At 56.2% G+C, this 22,351-nt stretch overlaps 1 protein-coding gene across 1 annotated transcript; it reads right to left on the reverse strand.

Annotated features, from left to right (window-relative positions):
- Positions 1 to 746: 746 nt before the first annotated feature.
- NYNRIN (NYN domain and retroviral integrase containing) lies at positions 747 to 21,203 on the reverse strand. The gene is made up of 8 exons (XM_021695387.2): positions 21,006 to 21,203; positions 11,466 to 12,133; positions 9,812 to 11,347; positions 8,768 to 8,898; positions 8,580 to 8,676; positions 6,795 to 6,896; positions 6,472 to 6,573; positions 747 to 5,366 (listed from the first exon to the last, which is right to left on the reverse strand). The coding sequence occupies exons 1-8, from the start codon at positions 21,201 to 21,203 to the stop codon at positions 2,516 to 2,518; spliced, it is 5,685 nt and encodes a 1,894-aa protein (XP_021551062.2). The 3' UTR covers positions 747 to 2,515.
- Positions 21,204 to 22,351: the final 1,148 nt, after the last annotated feature.

Here is a 22,351-nt window from a genome sequence, read left to right on the forward strand (position 1 = left end):
GGCCACCATTAGGACAGTCTCTGAGCCTGAAGGGCAGTAAGAGCAAGAGTCCAGGGGCAGGAAGAAGAGAAATGTTAGCTGGCATGCAATTGGCGTAGTCCACTCAGGCTGCTATAACAAAATGCCATAGACTGGGGGGCTTACACAACAGGCATTTATTTCTCACAGTTCTGGAGGCTGGACATTCAAGATCAAGGTGATGACAGATCCAGTGTGTGGTGAGAGCCCGCTTCCTGGCTCGGAGATGGCCACCTTCTCACTATACCACACATGGTGGAGATAAAGTGACTTCTAGCATCTTTCTCTTCTAATAAGGACACTAATCCCACCATGGAGGCTCCACCTTAATGACCTCATCTCTGATTACCTCCGGAGGGCCCTTCTAATACCTTCTAATACCTCTAATATCTAATACCTCCTAAGAGCATTCTACTGGGGGTTAGGGTTTCAACAGATGAACTGGGGGGGCGGGGACTCAAACATGCAGTCCCTCCTAGCCCTGCCGCAAACCAGCGGTGGGGCCTGACGCCTGTCGATGCTCGGTGCTGGTCTCCCCATCTGTGAAATAAGAGCATGCATGGGTCAGGTGAGCTCGGAAGGGTGGTGCCCAGGCCTTCAACTCTGCAGGTCAGCCTGGGAAACGTGCGGCAGCGGTACCCCCATGACCGCCTCCCACCCTCCCCACTCCCAGAATTGAGTCCGTAGCTAAAAAGAACTGGCCATTGACTCCATTTGGATCCATTTATTGACAAATCGAATGAAGAAAAAATCATATAAAAGGGTATAAGATCATAAATGTGGTTAACAGCGGGGGGGGGGGGGGGGGAGGGAGGCAGGACGTGGGTCCAGCACGGAGGGGAGGTTGGCATACTATTGGAGGGAGGAGGCAGAGAAGCCGGGGAGCAGGGAGTGGAGGGAAAAGAGGAAAGAAGGTATCTGCTAACAATTCCACAGCTCACCTTTCAATTTCTCAGCTGTCACCCAGTCATTCTCTCCTGGACAGAATGAACAGCTGGAAATGGTTTAAGGGCAACATCGAAGCCGTTTGTCTACGAGAGCTGGGAGATGGGGAACCAGAGAGGATTCTGAGGGATCCTCTCCCTTGAACCTGTCGCCACAACCCTGTTTAAAGTGAACTGAGAGTCGGGAAGCTGAATCCTGGTCCCAACTCAGCCACCAACTAGCTGTGTGACTTTGGGCACATCGATGCCCCCTCTGGGCCTCTTTCCTTGGCTGCAAAACAAGCAGATTGGACGCGACGGTAGGCAATGCCTAGCTCTAGCAATGCCAAGTGCTTTGGCAACCTGGGCCGGGCCAGGAGACTGGCTCAGCTTCGGAGAAATAAAACTACTCAGAGGCCCCGCCGGAGTGACACGGTGCTGGCCTTCACCTGGAACTGCTCTGTGGGTGGAAACAGCAACTCGGAGGGGTCAGTGTAAGCACACACACCTAGGAGAAATTCACTCTCCCTACATGATCTCTGCAGAGAGTGGCTCGGAGGGAGCTGGGTTTTGCTCTACACAGAAGGCAGGTGCAGGGGATGGGGTGATCCAACCAAAGCAGTCACACACTGTGCAGGGTCTAGGGATGCAGGGCACAGCAGACATGGGAGGAGGAGAGGGCTGTGGGCTTTGGGGTGGGGTTGGGAGGGCGAGCCATGCCAGCACGTTACCGTGTGCCAGACTGCTCATTTCAGATGCCCTGCCCCCCTTGAAACAGAGGCCTGGGCCCCTTGGTCTAGTTGAAGTAGCTTGTCAGGCGGAGATGCCATACTCGGCATGGAGATCCTTGATTTCTGTATGGTTGACGCCATTGAAGCAAGGGACGGGGACTTGTCTCCATTGGCTGGAGCCAACTGAGGTAGGCCGACTGTCTCCCCTCGCCCTTCCCCTGCTGACAAGCGGGACGCTCGGTGTGGCTGGCCGTACTCCTACCCCAGCTCCGAGCCTCGGGCCCAGAACTGCCAACCCCTCCTTGACAGCTGGGCAGGCCTAGCCTGGCCCGAGGAAGGTGGCCATGAGACTGGGAATGAGCTGTGATAACCTCATGGACTTGTGTCACCTCTGACAACTTGAAGGGCAAGAGCCCCCCAGTTGAACGTTCAGGGGAAGAGTCCACATTAGAGGAGGGAATGGAGTTCCGGTCTTGAGGCCCAGAAGCACACCAGAAGTAAAAGTCTGGGGGGCATGTGTATATACCTGCCCACGTGTGACAGGACAAAGGAAATACTTGGGGAAAGACATTGAGCCTGGCCTACCCTTACCCCAGGGTGAAATCACCAGAGGTCCATATCTCACAGCCTTTGATAGATTCTCCCAATACCCCAAACTGGGGATGTTTCCGTAGGGACACTTGTCCCCAGTTCAAGGCAATTCAGCAAAGCTTTGTGAATTAACTTCTCCACAAAAGGCACAACCGAGGCCCCCAGGGGGCTGTGAGACCACTTCCCGGGGCTGGGGGCGGCCTAGCAGCAAAAGCCCAGGACCTTGGAGTGGAGGCTCTCCTACCACCCCGGTCATTGCTCCAAGACCTTGAAGGACAGGGGTGTGCCGCTCTTGGCAAAGGCCTTCATCAGACTGCTGGGATAGATGCACCCCAGTTTCTCCGGAGTTGGGAAGCCCCAGACCCTGTAGAGAGACAGGCTCAGGCGGTCCCCGATATAGAAGGGGCCCACCCATTTGGCACTGCTGCCGTTCCTGGGGAGGGAGAGCAAAAGGACTTGGTCACCCACATTCCACTCCTTCTCCTGACTCTCCCGCTTGAAACGCCTGTTCTCCGCCTTTTCACTAGCCTTGTCAGCCACCCGCCAGTGTAGCTCCAACAGCTCCCCAATGAGCTGCAGCAGGAAGACATCCATCTTGAGGCCTTCGATATTGGCACTGCTCATCTCCCACCACAGGGGCTCGCTCAGCCTCACTTCGTCCCCCGTCAGGATCCGGACAGGCGTGGCCTGGGCGGAGGAGGCCCTGAAGGCCAGGTGCAGCAAGGGCAGGGAAGCCGCCCACTTCTTGCCGTGCAGGAAGATGAACTCCTTGAGGGCCCTCTTGAATTCCCAGTAGGCATCGGAGCTGGTCAAGCAGGGGAACTGGAGGTCCCTGCTCAGGGAGGCGGCCTGGGCTCCCAGCGCCAGCCCACAGCTCACCAGGACGTGCCGAGCGAACTGGGGGCCCTGGGCGGCCTCCAGCCTCACAGGGACGCCCCACCTGGCAAACACATGCTGCAGCAGCACCTGGGCCACGGCCGTGTGCGTGTAGGGCTTCAGTGGGAACGCCTCCACCCACCTGGTGTTAGGGTCGGCCACGATCAGCACATGCTTGTGGCCCTCCTCGCTGATGGTGATGGGGCCCACCACCTCGATCTGCAGGGTGGACCAGGGGGCAGTGGACCTGAGGGGCCAGGGGGACTCAAGGACCTTCAAGTCACTGCCAGTGAGGTTGCGGGGGATGCAGAACAGGCAGCTCCGGCAGTAGTCCCTCACGTGCTCCTGCATCCCGGGCCACCACCCCAGCAAACGCAACTTCTTGTAGGTCTCCTCGGGCCTCTGGTGGGCGCCCAGGGGCAGGTCGTGCACAGAGAAAATCAGGTCCCTCCGGAGTTGCCTCGGGACCACCCAGACCCTGGGCCTCTTGTCCCCCTTGAACATGAGCAGGCCGCTCTCCTGGTCGAGGCTGAGGGAGTTGAAGACAGAACTGAAGGGGGAGGAGCCAGGCAGTTTCTGCCCCACCCGCAGCTTGGCAATGATCTCCGCCAGGGTGCCGTCACTCCGCTGCAACGCCAGCAGGTCGGGCCTCTTGCCCATAGTGTGGGGGGACACGGCAGGGACCGGCACGTCCTTTGGCAGGTCCCACCACTGCCCACCCCCCTGCGCGCCCTGCTTGGCCAGGGTGTCCACCGTCACAGCAAACAGGGAGCCCCGGTAGGAGGTTCGGTAGATAAACGGGAGGGACGAGAGGCCAGAGGTGAGCGAGATGATGTAGGAGAGCAGGCTTGGGTGAGGTAGCGGGGCGCCGTCCGAGGAGAGGAAGCCTCGAGCCCTCCACAGGGGCAGGAGCTCCCAGAGGAGGCTGAAGATCCAGTTGCAGTGCGTGAGGAAAACCACGGGCAGGCGGGACTGGCCAAAGCGCTCCAGGCCACAGGCCACGGCCGCCAGGTGGGCATAGGTTGGAGTGTAAGGGGAGCAAGAGAAGGAAAGGGAGACGGGGGCGCTGGTGGGAGACAGGACATAGAGACCAAAGCCGGCACACCACTCGTCCTCACGGTAAAAGCAATAGCCCGACATGTGGATGCAGACGAAAGTGGACAGGTCGGAAAAAGGAGGCAGGACCTGGAAAAAGCGAGGCATTGAGGACGCGGGCGTCAGCAGTCGGTTTTCTCCCAGCAGGCCCTGGAGAAGGGTCAATTCCAGGGCCCTCTTGCCTTTGTCCTGTACCAAGAGGGACCATCGGATCAACCATGCTTTGGAAACCCTGCGGCCCTCCCGCGTCTCGGGGCCCACGGTGGTCCGGGAGGCGTAGGAAAGATCCAGGACCACCGGGGTATCTCCGATGCAGCGGGAAAAATGTTTGAGGGCCCAGGCCACAGCGTAGGGGCTGTCTCCCCCTGACTGGGGGCCCTCGCTCTCCTCGTCGGGGAGGAGGGGTTTTGAGGTATAGGCTATGGGGTGCTTCCTCCCTGAGTGCTCCTGATAGACAACGGCCGTTAGGGCCACCTGGCTCACTGTCACCTCCAGGCGGAAGGGCAGCTGGGCGTTGGGGGCCGTCAGACAGAGGGCAGACACCAGGGCTCGCTTCAGAGCCAGGAAGGCCTTCTCATGCTCCCAGTCCCACTGCCAGTCCGGCTTCTGCTTGAGGAGGCTGTGCAGGGGGCCCACGAGAGCTTCGTAGTCGGGGATGACATCCTGGTGGGAGTCCATGAACCCCACGAAGAAGGAGAGTGCAGTGAAGTTGCTGGGGATGGTCAGCTGGGCCAGCTGGGCCAGGACCTGTTGGCAAGGAGCCTTCCCGTCCCAGGGGATGCCCAGGTAGGGAGAAGCCGGCGCGGGCAGGAGATCGATGTCTAGGGCCCCGTCAGGGGGGTCTTGGAGGCTGAGGCACCGGAGGATTTCCTCTGAAAGGGAAGGGCACTCAGCCCTGAACACTGATGCCAGGGAGGAGTCCAGGGTGTCTTCTTCAGGCGGCTCCTGCACCCCCTGCCCCTCACTCTGCTCCTCGTCCTGCCCCTCCTCCTTCTCCTCCTTGACTTCCTCCATATTCCGCAGACTCTCGGGAGGCGCAGGGGCAGCACCGTCACTCGGCTCGGAGGCACTGGCCGAACTGGGAGGAAGGGTCTTCCACACCTTCAGGAAGTTGCCAACGTCGGTGTCCAGCCTACACCAGAAGAGCAGAGCGGAGGCGTTAAGGGGCCTTGTGGAGGACGGAGGGGCACCCCAAGGGGAAAACTGCATCTGCGGAGCCTCACCCCATGGCCCAGTGTCCCTGAGTCTGGGCCAAGTGCCAGCCGGCGACACGGCAGAGCCTCTGTCAGGACCCTGCCCACGCCGGTGTCTTCTCTACCTCCAGCGTGTGCCAGGCCTCCATATCAGAGATTCAGCTGTGCCCTGAGGGCTCATCCAACCCAAACCTCATTAACCAAGCGACATTTCCAACGAGATCTAAGCCAATGATATGGTAAGAGTAAAGTGACTGGCACTTCCAACCGGCCCCGACGATGAGCAAGCCAGGGGAAGGTCAAGAGAGGGATTGGGGCCTGACAAGGGATTGGGAGGGCACAGCAGACAAACCCAGGGAAATGAGACTGAGGGACGTGGCCCCAGAAGCAATGCCCTGTCCATAACAGGGGCCAGGACCTGGCCCATGTCCCAACACCCCGCTGGGCCCAGGGAACTAGGAGGTGGGGAGTAAGGTAGCTCAGAGGGGGCAGATACCAGGGCATCTGAGTTACTGCAAATCTGGCCCAGGATAATGGTCATGTACGTCTAACTCCAGTTGTGAGAATCAAAGATAACAGAGAGGGGAAAAGTCCACCAGAATGTACTCCAGCGCAGCAACCCTTGTTCACCAGGAAACAAGAACGAGCCTGTCCACGGCAGCACCAGGGCCGATAGCATGATACGGAAAATGTCAAATGAGCCCCAACAAAAGATTGGATACATCCGTTGGGTACTTAGGGAATGGAATAGCACACAGCCATTAAAATGAGCCACGTGAATTCACACGGCATAGATCTGGAAAAACAATGAAACACTGAGTACGAACGCCAACAGCGACAGGGTGCGTGGTGTGCAAAATTGGAAAACTGGAAAACCGTACTATGGGTGGTTTACGATGCATCAGTATGTGGTAGAAGCGTCAAGACCTGGAAAATGGAACCACTCGGCTCATTGTTAAGCACTAGACAAATGTTGGCTAGCACCGAGACGTTTCTGGTCAGTCCCAGGAGGGGCTGGGATGCAGCGGAGGCCTGGCCCATTACCTGTTTGGCTTCTTCAGAAACTCGTCCAGAGTGGGGCCATCACGGCCCAGGGGGTCATCCGGCACCATGAAGAGGTTCCCCGCAAAGGTGAAGGGCAGCAGGCTGCACCCGGGAGAGAGGGGACATGGTCATAGAGAAGGCCTTGACTCACCCACGGCCCATCGCTCCCTGGGTGTCCGGACGGGGCTTGAGACCCACTCTCCTCTCAGGCAGGTGCTGGTGGGCACAGTTCCAAGGCCCCTCTCCTGGGCCCAGCACCCCCTGCCAGGGGCTGCCCGATATCCACAGGGAAGGAATGGCTCCAGCCCCTGGGGTCACCTCACCGATCTTTGACCATCAGTTTCTTGGAATTATTCATCAGGATGTGGAGCTGCTCATTGGTCACGATGATCCCGTCTGTCTCCTCTGCCAACTTTACCATGAACCTGCAAGGAGAGGGGGTGCCGCTAACCACCCAGAAACCCTCCCTCGCCAGGCCTTCGGGGAAAATGAACTCTCAGTGTCACATGGAGGTGTGCCGACCAAAAATGCTGCCTTTGGTAGTCGGGGAGCCAGGGCTCGAGAGCCCATCCCCTCGTCTATGTGGCCATCCGAAATCACCACTAGCCCCCGGGAGGGTGAGGTTGGATGCACACCCCCAACTGTACATACAAACACAGACCCCTATTTAAGAGACAGACCTTCACAGACACATGCACAGACACGCACACGGGAGCCTGCACACTAGTCCACATTCACACATGCATTTTTGCCGCTGCAGTTCCCACGTCTGCAAAACGGACACATAAAATACCTACCCTGTATTGCTGTGAGGATTAAACTGAATGAGCTAGGACATTGAAGCATCTGCCTCGGTGCCTGGCACACAGCGTGCACACAAATATTCCATTATTCCTCTTCACCAATGCACAACATTCTCGTACGTGCCAAGACATACATACATCTGTATGTACGTATACACGCTACATATAGACACCTGTATACACGTAAGTACGTATATACATATAAACATACATAAAAACACATACCTGAATAAACAAATCCACTTTTCCAAGGATCACCTCTCCTTGAAAGAGGGCTGTGACCAGGAGAGAAAGCAAAGGCCACCTACTTCTCGGCATTCCCTGGAGGCTGCCATCCCGGTGGCCCCAGGCGCGCTATTCCACAGGTGCCCAGCAGAGGGGCCTTTGCGGAAAAGCCACCTTCCCTCAAGCCCAGACCCGAAATCAGAGGCACTTCAAGACCTTACCAAAGGGCCTAGCCCTTGAAGGAGCGATGCCTGGGCTACCATGCCCAGCCCTTCCCAGGCTGGGTAGATGCCAGGTCTTGGGGAAAGTGGGGAGGAACAGAACTTCTCATTGCCCAGCGTAGGAGGGGCCTAAGGGCAGCCGAGACCTGTGTGTGCCCGGCATCGGCTCCAGCCTAGGACCAGTGGCAGGGCCTTCCCTGCCCCAACAGAGGCAGCATCCCCCCCCCCCACACACACACACACCCGCCCTGTGCGTACTGGTCCTGCAGCCACGCTGGGGACTGGGTGCTTAGGACTGACAAGTAGGGAGGCACTGGGGTTTTAGCGAGGAGACAGGGCCAGTCTAACTCCATTGTCAGAGCCCAGCCAGGGCTCCAACCACATACAGTCACACACATACCTCCGCCCACTGCCAGGGCTTGGTGGGGGCGGGGGGGGGGGGAGGAGACTGAGGCAGTTCCTTAAGACATGAACTTTAGCCCAAACTGGAGCCCCAAATCAGTCACTTGGGCAAGCAGCTCACTGGAAGCACCAGAGGTCCCCTGGGCTAGTCCTGCCCAAAGTAGTGGGTCTCAGCCCATAGGTCATGGGGGAAGAAAGCCTGTTGACTAAGGGAATGGAGCTGCGGAGTCCCAAAGTCAGGACTCCCCCTTGGCCTGGGGTAGAGCCGACCTTGGAGCCCTCGGCCCACGGTGTCCCTCCCTCCGCCTCCAGAGGGCGCGCGCACCAGGCCATCCTCTCTGACAGGACCCTCGGACATGTGGGCCTCCATCCCCCCAGAGCAGGGAGGCAGGACTCCACCTGACACAGCAGCCCAGCCCCCGGAGCCCTACAGAAGGAAGGCCTGGGACTGGCACACCTATAATCGTAGGTGGTGATCTTTTTGCCGTTCTCGAGCTGGGAGGGGGTGATTGAAAGCATCTTGAGGGAATGCAGCTTCGTCAGGAAGTGGCTCTCTGGAGGTGAAAGGCAGAAGACAGGGCTGCTCAGAGGAAGGGCCACGTGGCAGGGGCCACGGTCGGGACAGAGAGGCAGCGGGCAGCTCACCTCTCACCCTCCGGTTCTTCTTCAGCTGCCAGGTGGGCACGAACACAGTGACTTCTCGGTGGCCCCGGTTCCAGAAATACTGCACCGCCATGGCAATGCCACGGCAGGAGAAGAAGTGCTGGAGGCCATGCCTGGGCCGGGGGGGGGGCAGGGGCAGGAGGTGAGGGAACAGGTCCCTCCTGAGGAACATGCCCTGCCTCCTCTCAGTCCTCCCTCAGGGCCAGGCAATGCCACGCACCCGCATCTGCCCCAGCAACACCCTTCTCCCTTTCCTCCACCATCAAACATTCTGGAAACACCTACCGGGCTCACTCACCTACACTGTGTGTGTGTGTGTGTGTGTGTGTGTGTGTGTGTGTGTGTGTAGGGACCTCCAGGGCAAGAGGAAAAAGAAGGCAACCTCTTCACCCAAAGAACTCAGTTCAGGGCTGGAAGCAAACGAGCATCCATTGCCCCTTACTGTGTGCTGGGAGTGCGCGCAGCACAGTAACTCCTACCCTGTGGGGGGAAAGACCACAGGTCTTCCACGCACTTGGGCGGACATGTGTATGGCAGTAAGCGCCGGGCAGGCAGGACGGTCTCTAAGGGTGGATTGGCACAGGCACGAAACGCCGCACAAAGGACACCCGGGCTGGGCCTCAAGGCTCGGGCTCAACACTGATAGCTGGCCTGGGGTTGACAGACACCACGCCACGTGGAGCAGGCTGCAGTGGGAGGAGGACAGGCCTTGGCAGGGGACAGATGGGAAGCCAAGGCCAGCCAGGCCCCTTACTAGGCCCTGGAATCTGGGGCAAGGTCCGTCACCTCTTTGAGCCTGGCTCTGCTTCTATCAAAGAGAACAGAAACCTCCCTTCGCAGGGCTGTCGTAACAATTCCGTGCACTCCGCCAGCATGCCGTAGCCACCCACCATCTCCCCATTTGAACCCCATGTCACCCACATGCAGAGGTCGAGGGGATGCCACACTCTGCCCCCCCGCCCCCCCGGGATGCCCTGCCCCAGCTGCCCAGAACCCCCAGCCCACCCCACGGCCCTGGGTACTCACACCATGGCCACGCTGCTGCCATCAATGACCACTCGCCGCAGCCCCTGGTTCCCGGGTTCCCCCGACAGGTTCAGCTCGAAAGGTGTATTCAGGGCCTCGTGGTACCTCTGGAAGCTGGTCACTGTGCTGTTTGCCTGTGGGTGGCGAGGCGGCTGCCTCGGGGCGCCCTCCCGGGCCCCCAGGAGCCCCTGCGTCTGAGGTCGGTGCTTACTACTGGGAGCCGAGGTGCTGCCGGACTGGGGACCCTGCCTTTCGGCCTCCCCCTGGCCCTTCGCGAAGGAGGCGTTGCCCCTTGACGAAGGCTGGCCCTCGCCCAGGAGTTTGGCCCCATCCGAGACTGGCCCCGGATCTGTGGGCGTCTTCTGAGCCGCAGGTGTTTTGGGAGCTCTGGAGGCTTTGGGGGCAGCAGACCCTGTTTTGGCTGCAGGCCCAGTTTGAGCCTTGGGTGCTTTGGGCCCCGCAGGTGATGATTTCGCCGCAGGTGTTTTCTGAGCCACGGGAGCTTTGGGAGTTGCAGGTACCTCTGGAGCGGCTGATGCCAGCGGAGCCCCGGCGGCCTTCTGAGCCGTGGGCACCCCTGGAGCTGCTGGCTTCGTCGGGGCCGAAGGCACTTCGAGAGCTGCAGGTTCTGCGTGGCCCGCCAGCGGCGTCTGGGCTGTAGGCACTTTGGGGACTGCGGGCAGCGCTTGATCCGCGGGTGGGGTTTGAGCTGTGGCCACTGCTGCAGCCATGGGCACTTCGAGAGTTTCAGGCACTGTTTGAGCGTCGGGTACTGGCAGAGCGGTTGGCCCCCCTTGAGCCACGGGTCCCCCCTGAGCTGTAGACACTCCTCGCCCCGGCGGCAGTGCTGGAAAGGGCCCCTCTTCTGGCCCCTTCCTATCCCACTGCCCACTTCCTCGATCCCCTGGCTCGCTTCCAGCTTGCAGCTGCGGTACAGAGGTCAAGGGTGGCCCTATCTGTGGAAGTCCGGGGCTAGTCTTGTCCTTTACGCCTGAGCCCCCCGAGACCACCAATAAACTCATGACTTTTTGGGGGGTGTCCGGCCTCGGGCAGTTCTGGAGGGCCGCCTCTCCTCCTGGTCCCGCATCCAGTCTGCAGTCTGGGCTTTCCATGCTGGGCAAAGGAACCAGCTCCTTCTGCTTCCACTCGAGATTCAAGGGCAAAGGATTCTGCCCTGGTAGCTTGAACTGAATGGGGCCCAGCGGCCTCTGCCAGAAGGGGAAACTGAAGCACGCCTGGGACAGGAGCCAGGCCAGGTGGAGGGAGTGCAGCTCATTGATCCTCCAGAAGGTGGCCGCGATAGCCCCCGGCCACAAGGGCCCAAAGGCTGGCCCTGGGGTCCAGGCCTTCCAGGGCGGGCACACACCCAGGGCTGACACGGGGGGCTGGAAGGGGACTTTGTCTTCCACTCTCTGGCCCTGCCTCTGCTGTGACAGGGCCTGTGTGTGGGCTGTGGAGTCCTGGCTGCCGGTGGCTCGCGCCGGCCCTTCCTCTCGGGGAGCGCTGTCTGTGCCACTGTGGCTGCTGGAATCGACCCTGGAGGAAGCCCCAGTTTGTTGGAAGGGTGGTTAGACCACTTAAGTCCCCCACTATGTCCTTGGGGTGGGGGAGCAGGGATAGGATCCGAGAAGCAAAGAGATTCTTCAGAACTTACCGTACCAGCTGGTTGGCGGGTTCCTGCTGGGTGTTCTGGCCGGGGGTGCCCGAGACCAGGGCCCTGGTGGCTCCCAGGCTGGTTAATCTCTTGGAATGTTCTAGACTCCTGTTCTGGAGGGTCCCCACCTCCAGGAAGGGCCCAGGACCGTCTCCCACAGACACCATGGCCGGGCCTTCCTTCTGCTGGTGGGGAGGGCAGATCAGGACCTCGGGGTCAGAGCGTGACTCGGAGGTGCCGATGCGGCCGAGCCACTCGATGATGTCTTCCTTGCCCGCAGCGTCCCGCACCAGGCTCAGCAGCAGCTCTTGGACCGCTGGGGGCAGCTGCAGCAGATCCCCTGCATACTGGTCACCACGGATCCAGACCAAGGCCCCGAAGGCCCTGGTCACCTCGGCCTCCCAGATCCCCCGGGGCGTGAGCAGAGCAGCAGGGCCCCAGCGCAGCCGCCCCACCAGCTCCTCCAGCCAGTTCTGGGTCATGATGAAAGACTCGGTCAGCCCCCCCACCATCAGGGAGCCGGGGGGGCCAGGCACCAGGTAGGCCAGGGTGCTCCAGCAGAGACAGTCGAGAAAGAGGCCCTGGGCCCCAAGGAAGGCGCAGTGCAGGGCCTGTGGGTAGCGAACCTCCTTCCACAGCTCCGGGCTGCACAGGCCCTTCAGATACTCCTGAGGCCACAGTAGGGAGAGCAAGCACAAAGGAAGTCATCCTTTTAGGGGCCTGCACTCACTGGCTTGCACTCCCCAACCCCAAGGACATGCCCTCCCCTTGCCTACCATAATCCAAATGCCACCCCCCTGGCCAGCCCCTCTCTCCTGGCCCTGTCCCCTCACACACTCATTTCTTCCTAGGGAACTCTCGGACAGGATGAGGGAGGCACCCAGCGGAAGGGGAAAGCACCTAGGCTTGGAGTCGGGGGCCCTGGTTCTAGTTCCAACTCAACTGCAACCTAACCTAACCTTAGGTAGGTTAACTGTGGGAAATTTACCTTCTTCTTGGAACCGCTGTCCCTTCGCCTGTAGGATGGCAGGTTAAGTGAGCTACCCCTAAGGTCCAGTCCTACCCTGGGGTTCTAGAAATGTGAGCTAGCTAGGAGAAGGGGAATTGCACACTACTGAGTATCCTCCATGTGCCAGGAACCCATGTGACCTGGGGCAAGTTATTTACCCTCCCTGTGCCTGCGATTCCTCATCTGTAAAATGGGGATAACAGTCCCCCTCATTAGGCTATTATGAAGCTTCAATGAGTTAATAAAAAGGAAGTGCTTAGCCTAGTGTCTTAGCCTAGCTATTCGAATTCTGTATGCTCAGAAGGGACATGACGCTTGCCCAGTGACACACAGCTAGAAGCTGATGGGCCAGGAGCACAATCCACATCTGTCTGACTCTGAAACCAGAGCCCTTTCCACCTCCTCAGACTGCACAGTGACTACAGGGTAATCCTGAGGGATTCTGGCTTACTCCCCCTCCAGAAGGTGTCTAGCACAACCTGTACCTGTAACCATGGTAACTCTGTTGCCCAGAGGGAAGAGAGGAGGAGGTAAGTCACTGGGCCAGCATCCAGGGGAACCCTGCCGATATGCACAATGGTTGAACCTGAACGAAGGCCTCTGGCTCTATGGGCAGACCAAGTCCTCATGTTTACAGGGCTCACACACTCAGTCTTCAGCAGCCGCTGGGAGGGGAGAGGTTGGGGTTCCCCCCTACACGGCTGAGTTGTACCAGCATGGCCCCATGATCTCCAAGGGAGCATGGGCACTCCCTCTTAATCAGCCAACCCATTTGATTGCACTTGCCCTCATGTCCCTCCTGCCCCTCCACATCCCATGTCCATGACAGCCATCCCTCTTCCTGTTTTCCCCTAACAGTTCCATTAAGGAACAAAGGCTCCATTTTAGATCTCCAGCAGCCATCTTGAAGACCACCCCAGCCCCCTGCTCAGACCATTCTGCTCAGGCCTATGCTTACCTCTTCTATCTGGACCAGGCCACAGACCTCCAACCCCTTCCCCAAAGGGCCTAAATACACCTAGGCACTTCTGCCCAGGTCTAACCCCTTTGCGATCAGTCCAAAACCAGCTCAAAACCTGATAGACATCCCAAGCCAACCCCTCCCACCCAGAACCTCAGCTGGTCCCACTGTCTGGCAAGGGTGAATCTGACCAGATGCGGGATAACTGTCGTAGACCTTAACCAATCCTCACCCCAGTACCCTACATTCCAATTACTTGAAAAACAATATGTAAAAATGAAGAGATGTGCTGGAGAAGAAGATTGTGGGTGGTTTCTTTCTCTTTGTGCAAAGAGCTTAAAATAGTTATTGTTCCATTAACTGTTCAATATTTTTTAACTAAAAGATACATTAAAAACTAAGATCCTTTTCCAAATAATAAATGTGAACTAATATTCATCGAATACTCACTGTGCATCAGGCTCCATATACACATGATCTCATTTATTCCTCTCTCTGCCCTAGAAGGAAATTACTACATCCCCATTTTAGATGAGCAAGGAAGGGCACAAGTTCAAGGTTACACAGATAGTGGGCTGGGATACTCAGGCACTCTGACTCCAAAGTCTGGGGTCTTAACCACGGTGCTGTCTATACCATTCAACAAAAAAAGGTAAAGAAACAACAGACTTGTAAGTTGGAGCCCCACGTTGGATATAGAGATTACTTAAAAATAAAATAAAATTTAAAAGTAACAAGGCAGACTGAGGTAAAGTTGTTCGAGGAGCAGTTAGAGACCAACCAGCCCCCTACAAGAAGGCTGGGCAAGTACCTCACACGCTTGGAGGTTTGCTCTCTAGACAAACTAACAGGCAGGAAACGAGGTCCTGGGATTAGAGGTTGATCACCACACTTGAGGGTGTGGAGACCGTACAAAGAAACATGAAGGAAGGGAAGAAGGCCAGATGATGAAGTCTACAATGAAAGCTGAGTGCAGAGGGGCGCCTGGGTGGCTCAGTCGTTAAGCGTCTGCCTTCGGCTCAGGTCATGGTCCCAGGGTCCTGGGATCGAGCCCCGCATCGGGCTCCCTGCTCCGCGGGAAGCCTGCTTCTCCCTCTCCCACTCCCCCTGCTTGTGTTTCCTCTCTCGCTGTGTCTCTCTCTGTCAAATAAATAAATAAAATCTTAAAAAAAAAAAAAAAAGAAAGCTGAGTGCAGAGAAACCCATTCTTCCCATTCGGCAATTCAGGAGCCAGACCGTGACCCTCCAGGGCAGAGAATAGAGAAATAACATTCTGGAAATCTGGCCAGCCGGAGAGCAAAGACCTAAAGATCACCAAACAGGTTCCCTGACAGACAATGCCCTCAGATCTCCGTACACCAAGCTCAAAACCAACAAGTGTCAGCCTCATGCATGGATTACCATGACAAATGAGGAAAGCTCCTAATGTGAAATAAACATACAGGAGCGCCTGGGTGGCTCAGTCAGTTAAGCATCCGACTCTTCACCTCAGCTCAGGTCTTGATCTCAAGGTCATTAGTTCAAGCCCCACGTTGGGCTCCACAAAAAGAAAGAAAACACACAGAAAGGGGCGGGGAACAATTTGAAAGAAGAGAAACTAGGCAAGGAGAAGAAAACTTCAAAACGCTTACTGCCATTGCTCTCTCAGAGAGATAATAAAGAACACTGAGCACATTAAACAAGAATAGAATACTACTTTTTTAAAGATTTGTTTATTGGAGTGTGGAGAGAGAGTGTGTGCAAGCAGGGAGGGGGACAGAGGGAGAGGGAGAGAAAGAATCCTCAAGCAGACCCTGCTGAGCGTGGAGCCCGATGCAGGGCTTGATCCCAGGACCCTGAGACCACGACCTGAGCCATAACCAAGAGCCAGCCGCTTAACTGATTGAGCCACCCAGGCGCCCCTTTGAAAAGAGAATTCAGAGAACATAAATGACATTTTTTTTAAGATTTCATTTTTAAGTAATCTCTACACCCAATGTGGGGCTCAAACCTACAACTCTGAGATCAAGAGTTGCACGCTCCACTAACTGAGCCAGCCAGGTGCCCCCATAAATGACTTTTAGATATTAAAAATATGATGGCAGTATAGCGCCTGGGTGGCTCAGGCGGGTGAACCTCTGACTCTTGATTTCAGCTCAGGTTATGATCTCGGGGTCGTGGGACTGAGCTCCAGGTCAGGCTCCATACTCAGTGGGGAGTCTGCTTGAGACTCTCTCCCTCTCACTCTGCCCCTACCCCCTCCCAAATAAATAAATAAAATCTTTTTAAAAACTTAAAAAATAAAACGGTTGGAAGATAAACTTCAGGAAATCTCCAGAAAACAGAGCAAAAAATTAGAATTGGAGAACAGGAGAAAAAATAAGAAAAAGTACACCAGACCAGAATGTGCAATGTTTGAAGAGGAGTTCTAGAAAGAGAGGACAGAGAAAACACAGGGGGGAAATCATCAACAAAATAGTTCCAGAAAAATTTCTAGATCTGAAGAACATGAGTGTCCAGATAGGCCCACAGAGTACCACCGCAGTAGTAACCGAAGATGGATGAAGATAGACCCACACAAAGGGGTCTCACTGAGAAACCTCAAAGCAGTGGGGAAAACTACAAACTTCCAGAGGGAAAACATTTCACACACAAAGGACCTGGGACCTGAAGAGCTTCAGATGTCTCAAAAGCAAGAAGTCAATGGCATAGGGGCACCTGGGTGGCTCAGTTGGTTAAGCGACTGCCTTCGGCTCAGGTCATGATCCTGGAGTCCCGGGATCGAGTCCCGCATCGGGCTCCCTGCTCGGCAGGGAGCCTGCTTCTCCCTCTGACCCTCCCCCCTCTCATGTGGTCTCTGTCTCTCTCTGTCTCAAATAGATAAATAAAATCTTTAAAAAAAAAAAAAAGTCAATGGCATAATGCCTCTGCATTTCTGAAAGAAAATAATTTTCCATTTATAATTCAATACCAAGCAAACTATCAATATCAAGCGACCTTCAGATGTGCAATGTAGATATGCCAATGTGCGTATCATTTTACCTCCTCCAACATTTTGCCTCCTATAAAATCTTTCGGCGGGGGGACCTTTCTCAGGAAGCTGCTGGGGAGCATCTTCCAGCGAATCAAGAAAGGACATAGGAAAAAAGCAAAGACAATCTCCAGGATGATGGTGCAGACAGAGCTCAGAATGGATTCATCTAGTCAACAAATCGTCACTGAGCACCCAGGCACTATTCTAAGACCACAAGCATCAGCAGGCATGGGGGACAGCTAGCTCGGACTGGAGGGTAGGACTCAAGAGACCAGCTTGTTGAGAGCAGTCATCAGCATACCCTTTAGCACTGCACCATCTTTCTCACTTGATGATGCCATCGATGACGTGACCCACCAACCCAAGAAAGAGAAAGACATTCAGTCCAGTAAACAAAGCATTTGACAAAGAAAAAAGGCAAAGGGATGACAAGAATGACAGCAAACTGAAATCTTGGATGACAGCTGTGCAGTCCTGGCTAGACAGAAAGATGTCTCCAAGGAAGCTGGAACTGCAATAACACCCTGAACCCATAGATCGACCTTCTAGAAAACTGTAGCGAGAGGCTACTGAAGTTGTAAGAATGGGCTACAGGTACAAAGAAAAACAAGCAAATTGAAAAACAAGGGGTCCTTACCTTAGTGAAATAAAAAAGTGAGAAAGAAAACATAAGCAGAGTACATGGCAATGCCCAGATGTGAATGATGCATGCCCAGGCATGATGATGTAAACAGTAAATGCAGGTTCAACAGAAAATTGAAACGTAACTATATTGGGAAAAAAGAATGGACAGTGATGTAAGGGGCTAAACCCTCACCTACAACAGAGAAAGTAAAAAGATATCTAAAACTGGGGCACCTGGCTGGCTCAGTGGGTGGAGTGTGCGACTCTCGATCTCGGGCTTGTGAGTTCAAGCCCCACGCTGGGTGTAGAGATTACTTAAAAATAAAATCTTAAGAAAGAGAGAAAGAGAGATCTAAAATCATTTAATCACCTCTGAAACTAATAGCACACTATCTGTTAAGTAACTGAATTTAAATTTGAAAAATACACAAAAAATAAAATCAATTAATCAAAAGATATAGATAGATAGATAGAGAGAGAGAGAGAGAGATAATTTTTTTAAGGAATGCGTAGATGAGGAAATGCCAAAGGGACTACTGTCTAGGAGGAAGAGCACTGAAGACGGAGTTGGGAGGCACAAGGCAGGGAATCATGGTATCCTATTGTGTGCTTTTTAAAAACTATTGGACTTTTTAATTATGCATTACTTTGACAGAAGAAAAACTAAGTTTAAAAAAAAAGAAGAGAGAAAGATTAGTTGCCCAAAACCCAATTAAGTGTGTTGGTAAGAGTTTAGCATCAGCCCGTGGGGGGTGCAGGGAAATAGCCCTGATTTGCAGCATTTGACAATTTCTATGGCATAAATACTCCCACCATGGCTGATTTCAAACTACCAATGGGACTCCACTGATTTGCAAACTTCCTGAAATGTTAACAGTGGGCTAGTAGCAGCCAGCTCCAGCATATCCCTGGCCACCAACGTCCATGGGACTGCTCACAATGGGGAGCAAGGGACAGCTCAGCTTCCATCGGACAAGTCAAGCCCAAAGTCAGCAAACCTTGCCCTGTCCCACAGCTCCCTGAACCCAGTCTCTGGCTCCCCCTCACCTCCCTCCATCATCTCCAGAAAGGAGAAAAGTGAAATGTCACCTCTCCTCTCTGCACTCAACGCTTCCTCACATCATTGCCAGGGACAGAGGGCTGAGCAGGGCTTGTCCATGGGCAACTCTGATCATTATTAAAACCCTCCTTTCCACCTGCTGATTACGTCTCAGAGAGGCCAGGCCACCCCACTGTTTTTTGCCACCTGGGAAGGTGATTTCCGGCAAATGTCTTCATTATTTTTTAAATCCCACCACAAGATAACAATTGAAAGGCACTCTTGAGTTCTACAGACATTTTCCTGGAAAGCCAGGGCATATAATTTAGAAACATACCCGGGCCCTTCTCCAGATGAGCCTGTCTCCTTCACCCCTCCTCCCCTCCCCATCCAGCCAACCCCATGCTCACCCCTCTCCCATCCCTCAGCCTCTGGTCTCACGAGGTCCTCTCTGCCTGTTGGCCTGGGTATCACAGCACATTATCAAAGTGCAGGCTTCCGTGTCCCCACAGTTTAGGATTAGGTTCAGCCCCAGCACCTCCACACGGAAGCCACGAGACATCCTCATACTTGAGAAATTGTCACGTATGAGATTGCTGGACCTTGGGGAGCATTTCATCTTACTTTAATTTCAGCTTTTCACTTTACAAACAAGGAGACCGAAAATCAGACACAAAAGCACTCGTTCAAAGTTGTACAGTAATAACTGACCTATATGGGGCGCCTGGGTGGCTGGGTCTGTTGAGCACCCAGCTCTTGGTTTCAGCTCAGGTCACAATCTCAGGGCCCTGGGATGGAGGCACCCCCCGTACCCCCATGAAGCCCTTGGTGGGGAGTCTGCTTGAGGATTCTCTCCTTCTTCCTCTGCCCCCCAAAATAAATAAATAAATCTTTAAAAAACAACGACAATGACTGCCATCTATATCCCATAGCTCTCCACATTTGCAAACGTACTTAAGCGTGCATTATTTCAGCTGACTCACAACCCCTCCATGATGTGGGTGTTATATTATTATTTTATAGATGAAGAAATAGGCTCAAGGGAGAGTAAATTATTTGACCCAGGTCACCCAGTTAGAGGGTAGCAAACCCTGATCTCAAACTCTCTCTGCCACACCCCTCTGTCCCAGACATAGCTTGGTGACAACAGGTTGAGCCCAGATCTCCTGACTCCTAGGACAAAGCCTTATCCTCCCACCCTCCCTGCTCTCCTTCTCCAAACCTCCAACCATCTCTTCTTTCTGCTCATCCTGTGCAGTAAGAGAGGGACTTATCCAGAAGACCCTCACGTTATGTTTCCATCTTAAACAGGGCCTTTCCCCCGAGGGAAGACAAAGGGGAATGAGGTGACAGGTAGGGGAGTCGAGAGAGCCACTGGTTACATTAGCAGGGCCTGGGGTGTGAGGGAGGGATCAGTGGCCCAAGGAACCCTGAGACGGCAGTGGAAACAGGAGCAGACAAGCCTGGAGAAGCTGATCCTGGATTTAAAGCAGGGGGCAGGGGCGCTGGGCACCTCTGAAAGTACAAATCCCATAAAAGGGTGAGTTGTTCTATTTCAAATTAACAAAAAGATTAAGAACCCAAAACAACCCCAAAGGCTCCTCTTGTTAATCCACCCTATTCCAGCTACTGAAAAGTCTGAATCTCAGGGGCTCCTGCCCATCCATTCTCTGGGCAGGCACCCCTCCCCTCCCCCAGCACCTCTGTCAGAACTGGAAAAACTGCTGACCAAGCAGCTCAGTGGAGGGGCTGAGGGAGGAACTTTCCAGCCTGCCTGCCTGCCACTGGCCAGTGTATTCTGGGCTCCCCCACCCATGGCCTTGACCAATTAGGATATTGGTATAGACCCAGCTGGGGAAGAGGTGTGTTTTGGGGGGGTGAGAGGTGCACAGGGAGTGGTGACCTGGGACCCAGGGAAGCTGTAGCATTCCTACCAGGAAAAGATAAGGGAATCTAGGGGAAGAGGGAGACCTTGGCCATGATTGGGGGTCAGAGGGAACCTGAGAGGCCCAAGTAGGGAAGAAGCTTGTGAGAGAAGCCAGGGAGAATGCAAGAGAGGTGCACTGTGACCTGGCCTGTCCAGCGCCCTGCCCCACACAGCAGGCCCTTTCATCTGAAAGCCCACAGCCCTCCTCCAAGATTCCCACCCATCCCCAAGGGCTGCTGCCTTCCAGAGCAACTGCATACACACACACACACACACACACACACACACACACACCAACCCCTGCAAGAGGCTGCCTAGGGCATCAAGAGTGTGGAGCAGGGAGCCCAGAGCCCTGGGTTCTAGTCCCAGCACTTGCCACCCTCCCCCCACCCCCACCTGACACTGTGTGCTCAGGCAAGCCCGTTACCCTCTCTGATCCCCAATACCGCATCTGTAAAATCCAGCATTGCTCTAGAAGGGTTTCTAAGGGCCCCTCTAGCCCAGCACTCTGAGAGGCTCCAAGGGGCAGCCCAGGATTTAAGAAGACTTAAAAGGAGACAGAAGGACCTGGGCCTTCCAGCGTCTTGATGGAGAACAAAGAGGTGTTGCAGAGGCCATAGAAATGCTGGACCTTAAGTTGTTCCCCGGATGGGGGAGCAGGCTACGGATGCTGGGGTCCTGGCCATGGAAGGCTCCTGGGGGAACACACACCACGGAGGCTCTCTCAGAGCACTTGAGGGACAGAAGTGACATGCAGGAGAGGGGTGAGGCAGAAAAGAAAAAGGGAACCAGAGGGAAGGAACCAAGGCTGCAGATCTGGAAAGGCAGGAGACTGGCCCACTACCTGCCCGCCATAGTGCCGAATCCAGTTCGAGGGACCTCTGGGGACCCCTGTCTCCCCGGGACAGGGGAGCGTGAGAGGGGTCTGACTGGAAGGGGCGGGTGGGGGTGGGGACAAGCTGTTTACCTTGGCTTTGCTCATGTTCTCCTTGGGCCCCTCGAGCTGCAGCCAGAAGTAGGGGGTGTCTGGGCGGCTCTGGAAGGCGTTCAGCTTGACCCTGAAGATGCGCTGCACTTGCAGCCGCTGCCGCTGCACCCGGGGCTTTGATTTGGTCTGCACCATGAACCATTCCTGCGCGGGAGGGTCGCCCCCGGACAGGAGCATGGCTGCCCCGCCCGCCCCTGGAAGGAGGGCGCCGACAGTGTCACCGGGCTCCCAGCGCGGGAGGCGCCCCAGCCGGGTGCCCGAGGAGCCCAGGCCACGCCCCCCCCTCCGAGCGGCGCGCCCCCTAACCCCCCCCCCCCCCCCCCCGCGCCCGGGCCCGGGTCCTCCCGGCTCGCGGACCCACCCGCCACCGCCCGGGCGCCCGTCCGCCCGAGCTCCGTCCCTTTTGGCGGCGGCTCCTGCGACAATCTCTTCCTGCCAGGGGCCGCAGCTGGGGGTGGGACCGCTGGGGCTCCCGCCGCCCTTCCCTCCGCCCCCAGCCTTCCCCCTTCACCACTGCGCCAGCCCCCGCAGGATGAACCCTTTCCCCGTCTGCCGGGTGGCTAGAAGGGGCGCGGAAGGCCGGGGGAGGGGAAAAAAAAAAAAAGGGGAGGGGGCGGGAGGGTCCTCGAAACCTCCGCCTTCCACCCAAATTTTAGGCCTCGAGCCAGAATCAGGGGTCAAAGTTAATTTCCTTCCACGTTCCCCTTTCCTGGGTGGAAGGAAAAGGAAGGGAAGGAGGGGCGTTCGGGTGCGGGAGAAGGGTCTTGGATTCTGGGACTTTCTCCCAGCTCCTCCCACCGCGCCCCTCCCAGCCCTCCCTGGAGAAGCAGACCTGTGCCACCCCCCCCCCCCCCCCCCCCCCCCCCCCGGGGGGGGAGGCCCCGGCCCCCCCCCCCCCCCCCCCCGCACCCCGGCCCCGGAGGAAAGGGTTAAGGGAGAGCAGGGTGGGGAGCCGGGGAGGCCGGGGCCTGAGGAAACTCCGGGCTGGAAATCTAGCAGGAAGCTGAGGGTAGCGGCACCTCCTCCCCACCCCACCCCCAAGTCTGGGGACAGCCGGGGTTGGCAGGCAGCCCAGACCCTCCTGAAGCCCCCAGGGCCGGAGGGGCGGGAGAGCCGCCCGAGTGTTCAGACTCGCGCTGTTTATGAAAGCCCCATTTAGGGAGTTTGAGTAATGCCGGGAGGGGAGGCTTCAGGATGGGAGTGAGGGTCTGGCCTGTAATGCCGCCTTTGAGGGTTCCCTCAACCCTTGACCCACAGCCAACCGCTTGGCATCAGCGGTCAGGGACCAGCTCTGGGCTGCCCCCCCCCCCCCCCCCCCCCCCCCC

Source organism: Neomonachus schauinslandi, chromosome 9 (genome assembly GCF_002201575.2).
Source record: "Neomonachus schauinslandi chromosome 9, ASM220157v2, whole genome shotgun sequence".
NCBI classification, from domain to species: Eukaryota; Metazoa; Chordata; class Mammalia; order Carnivora; family Phocidae; genus Neomonachus; species Neomonachus schauinslandi.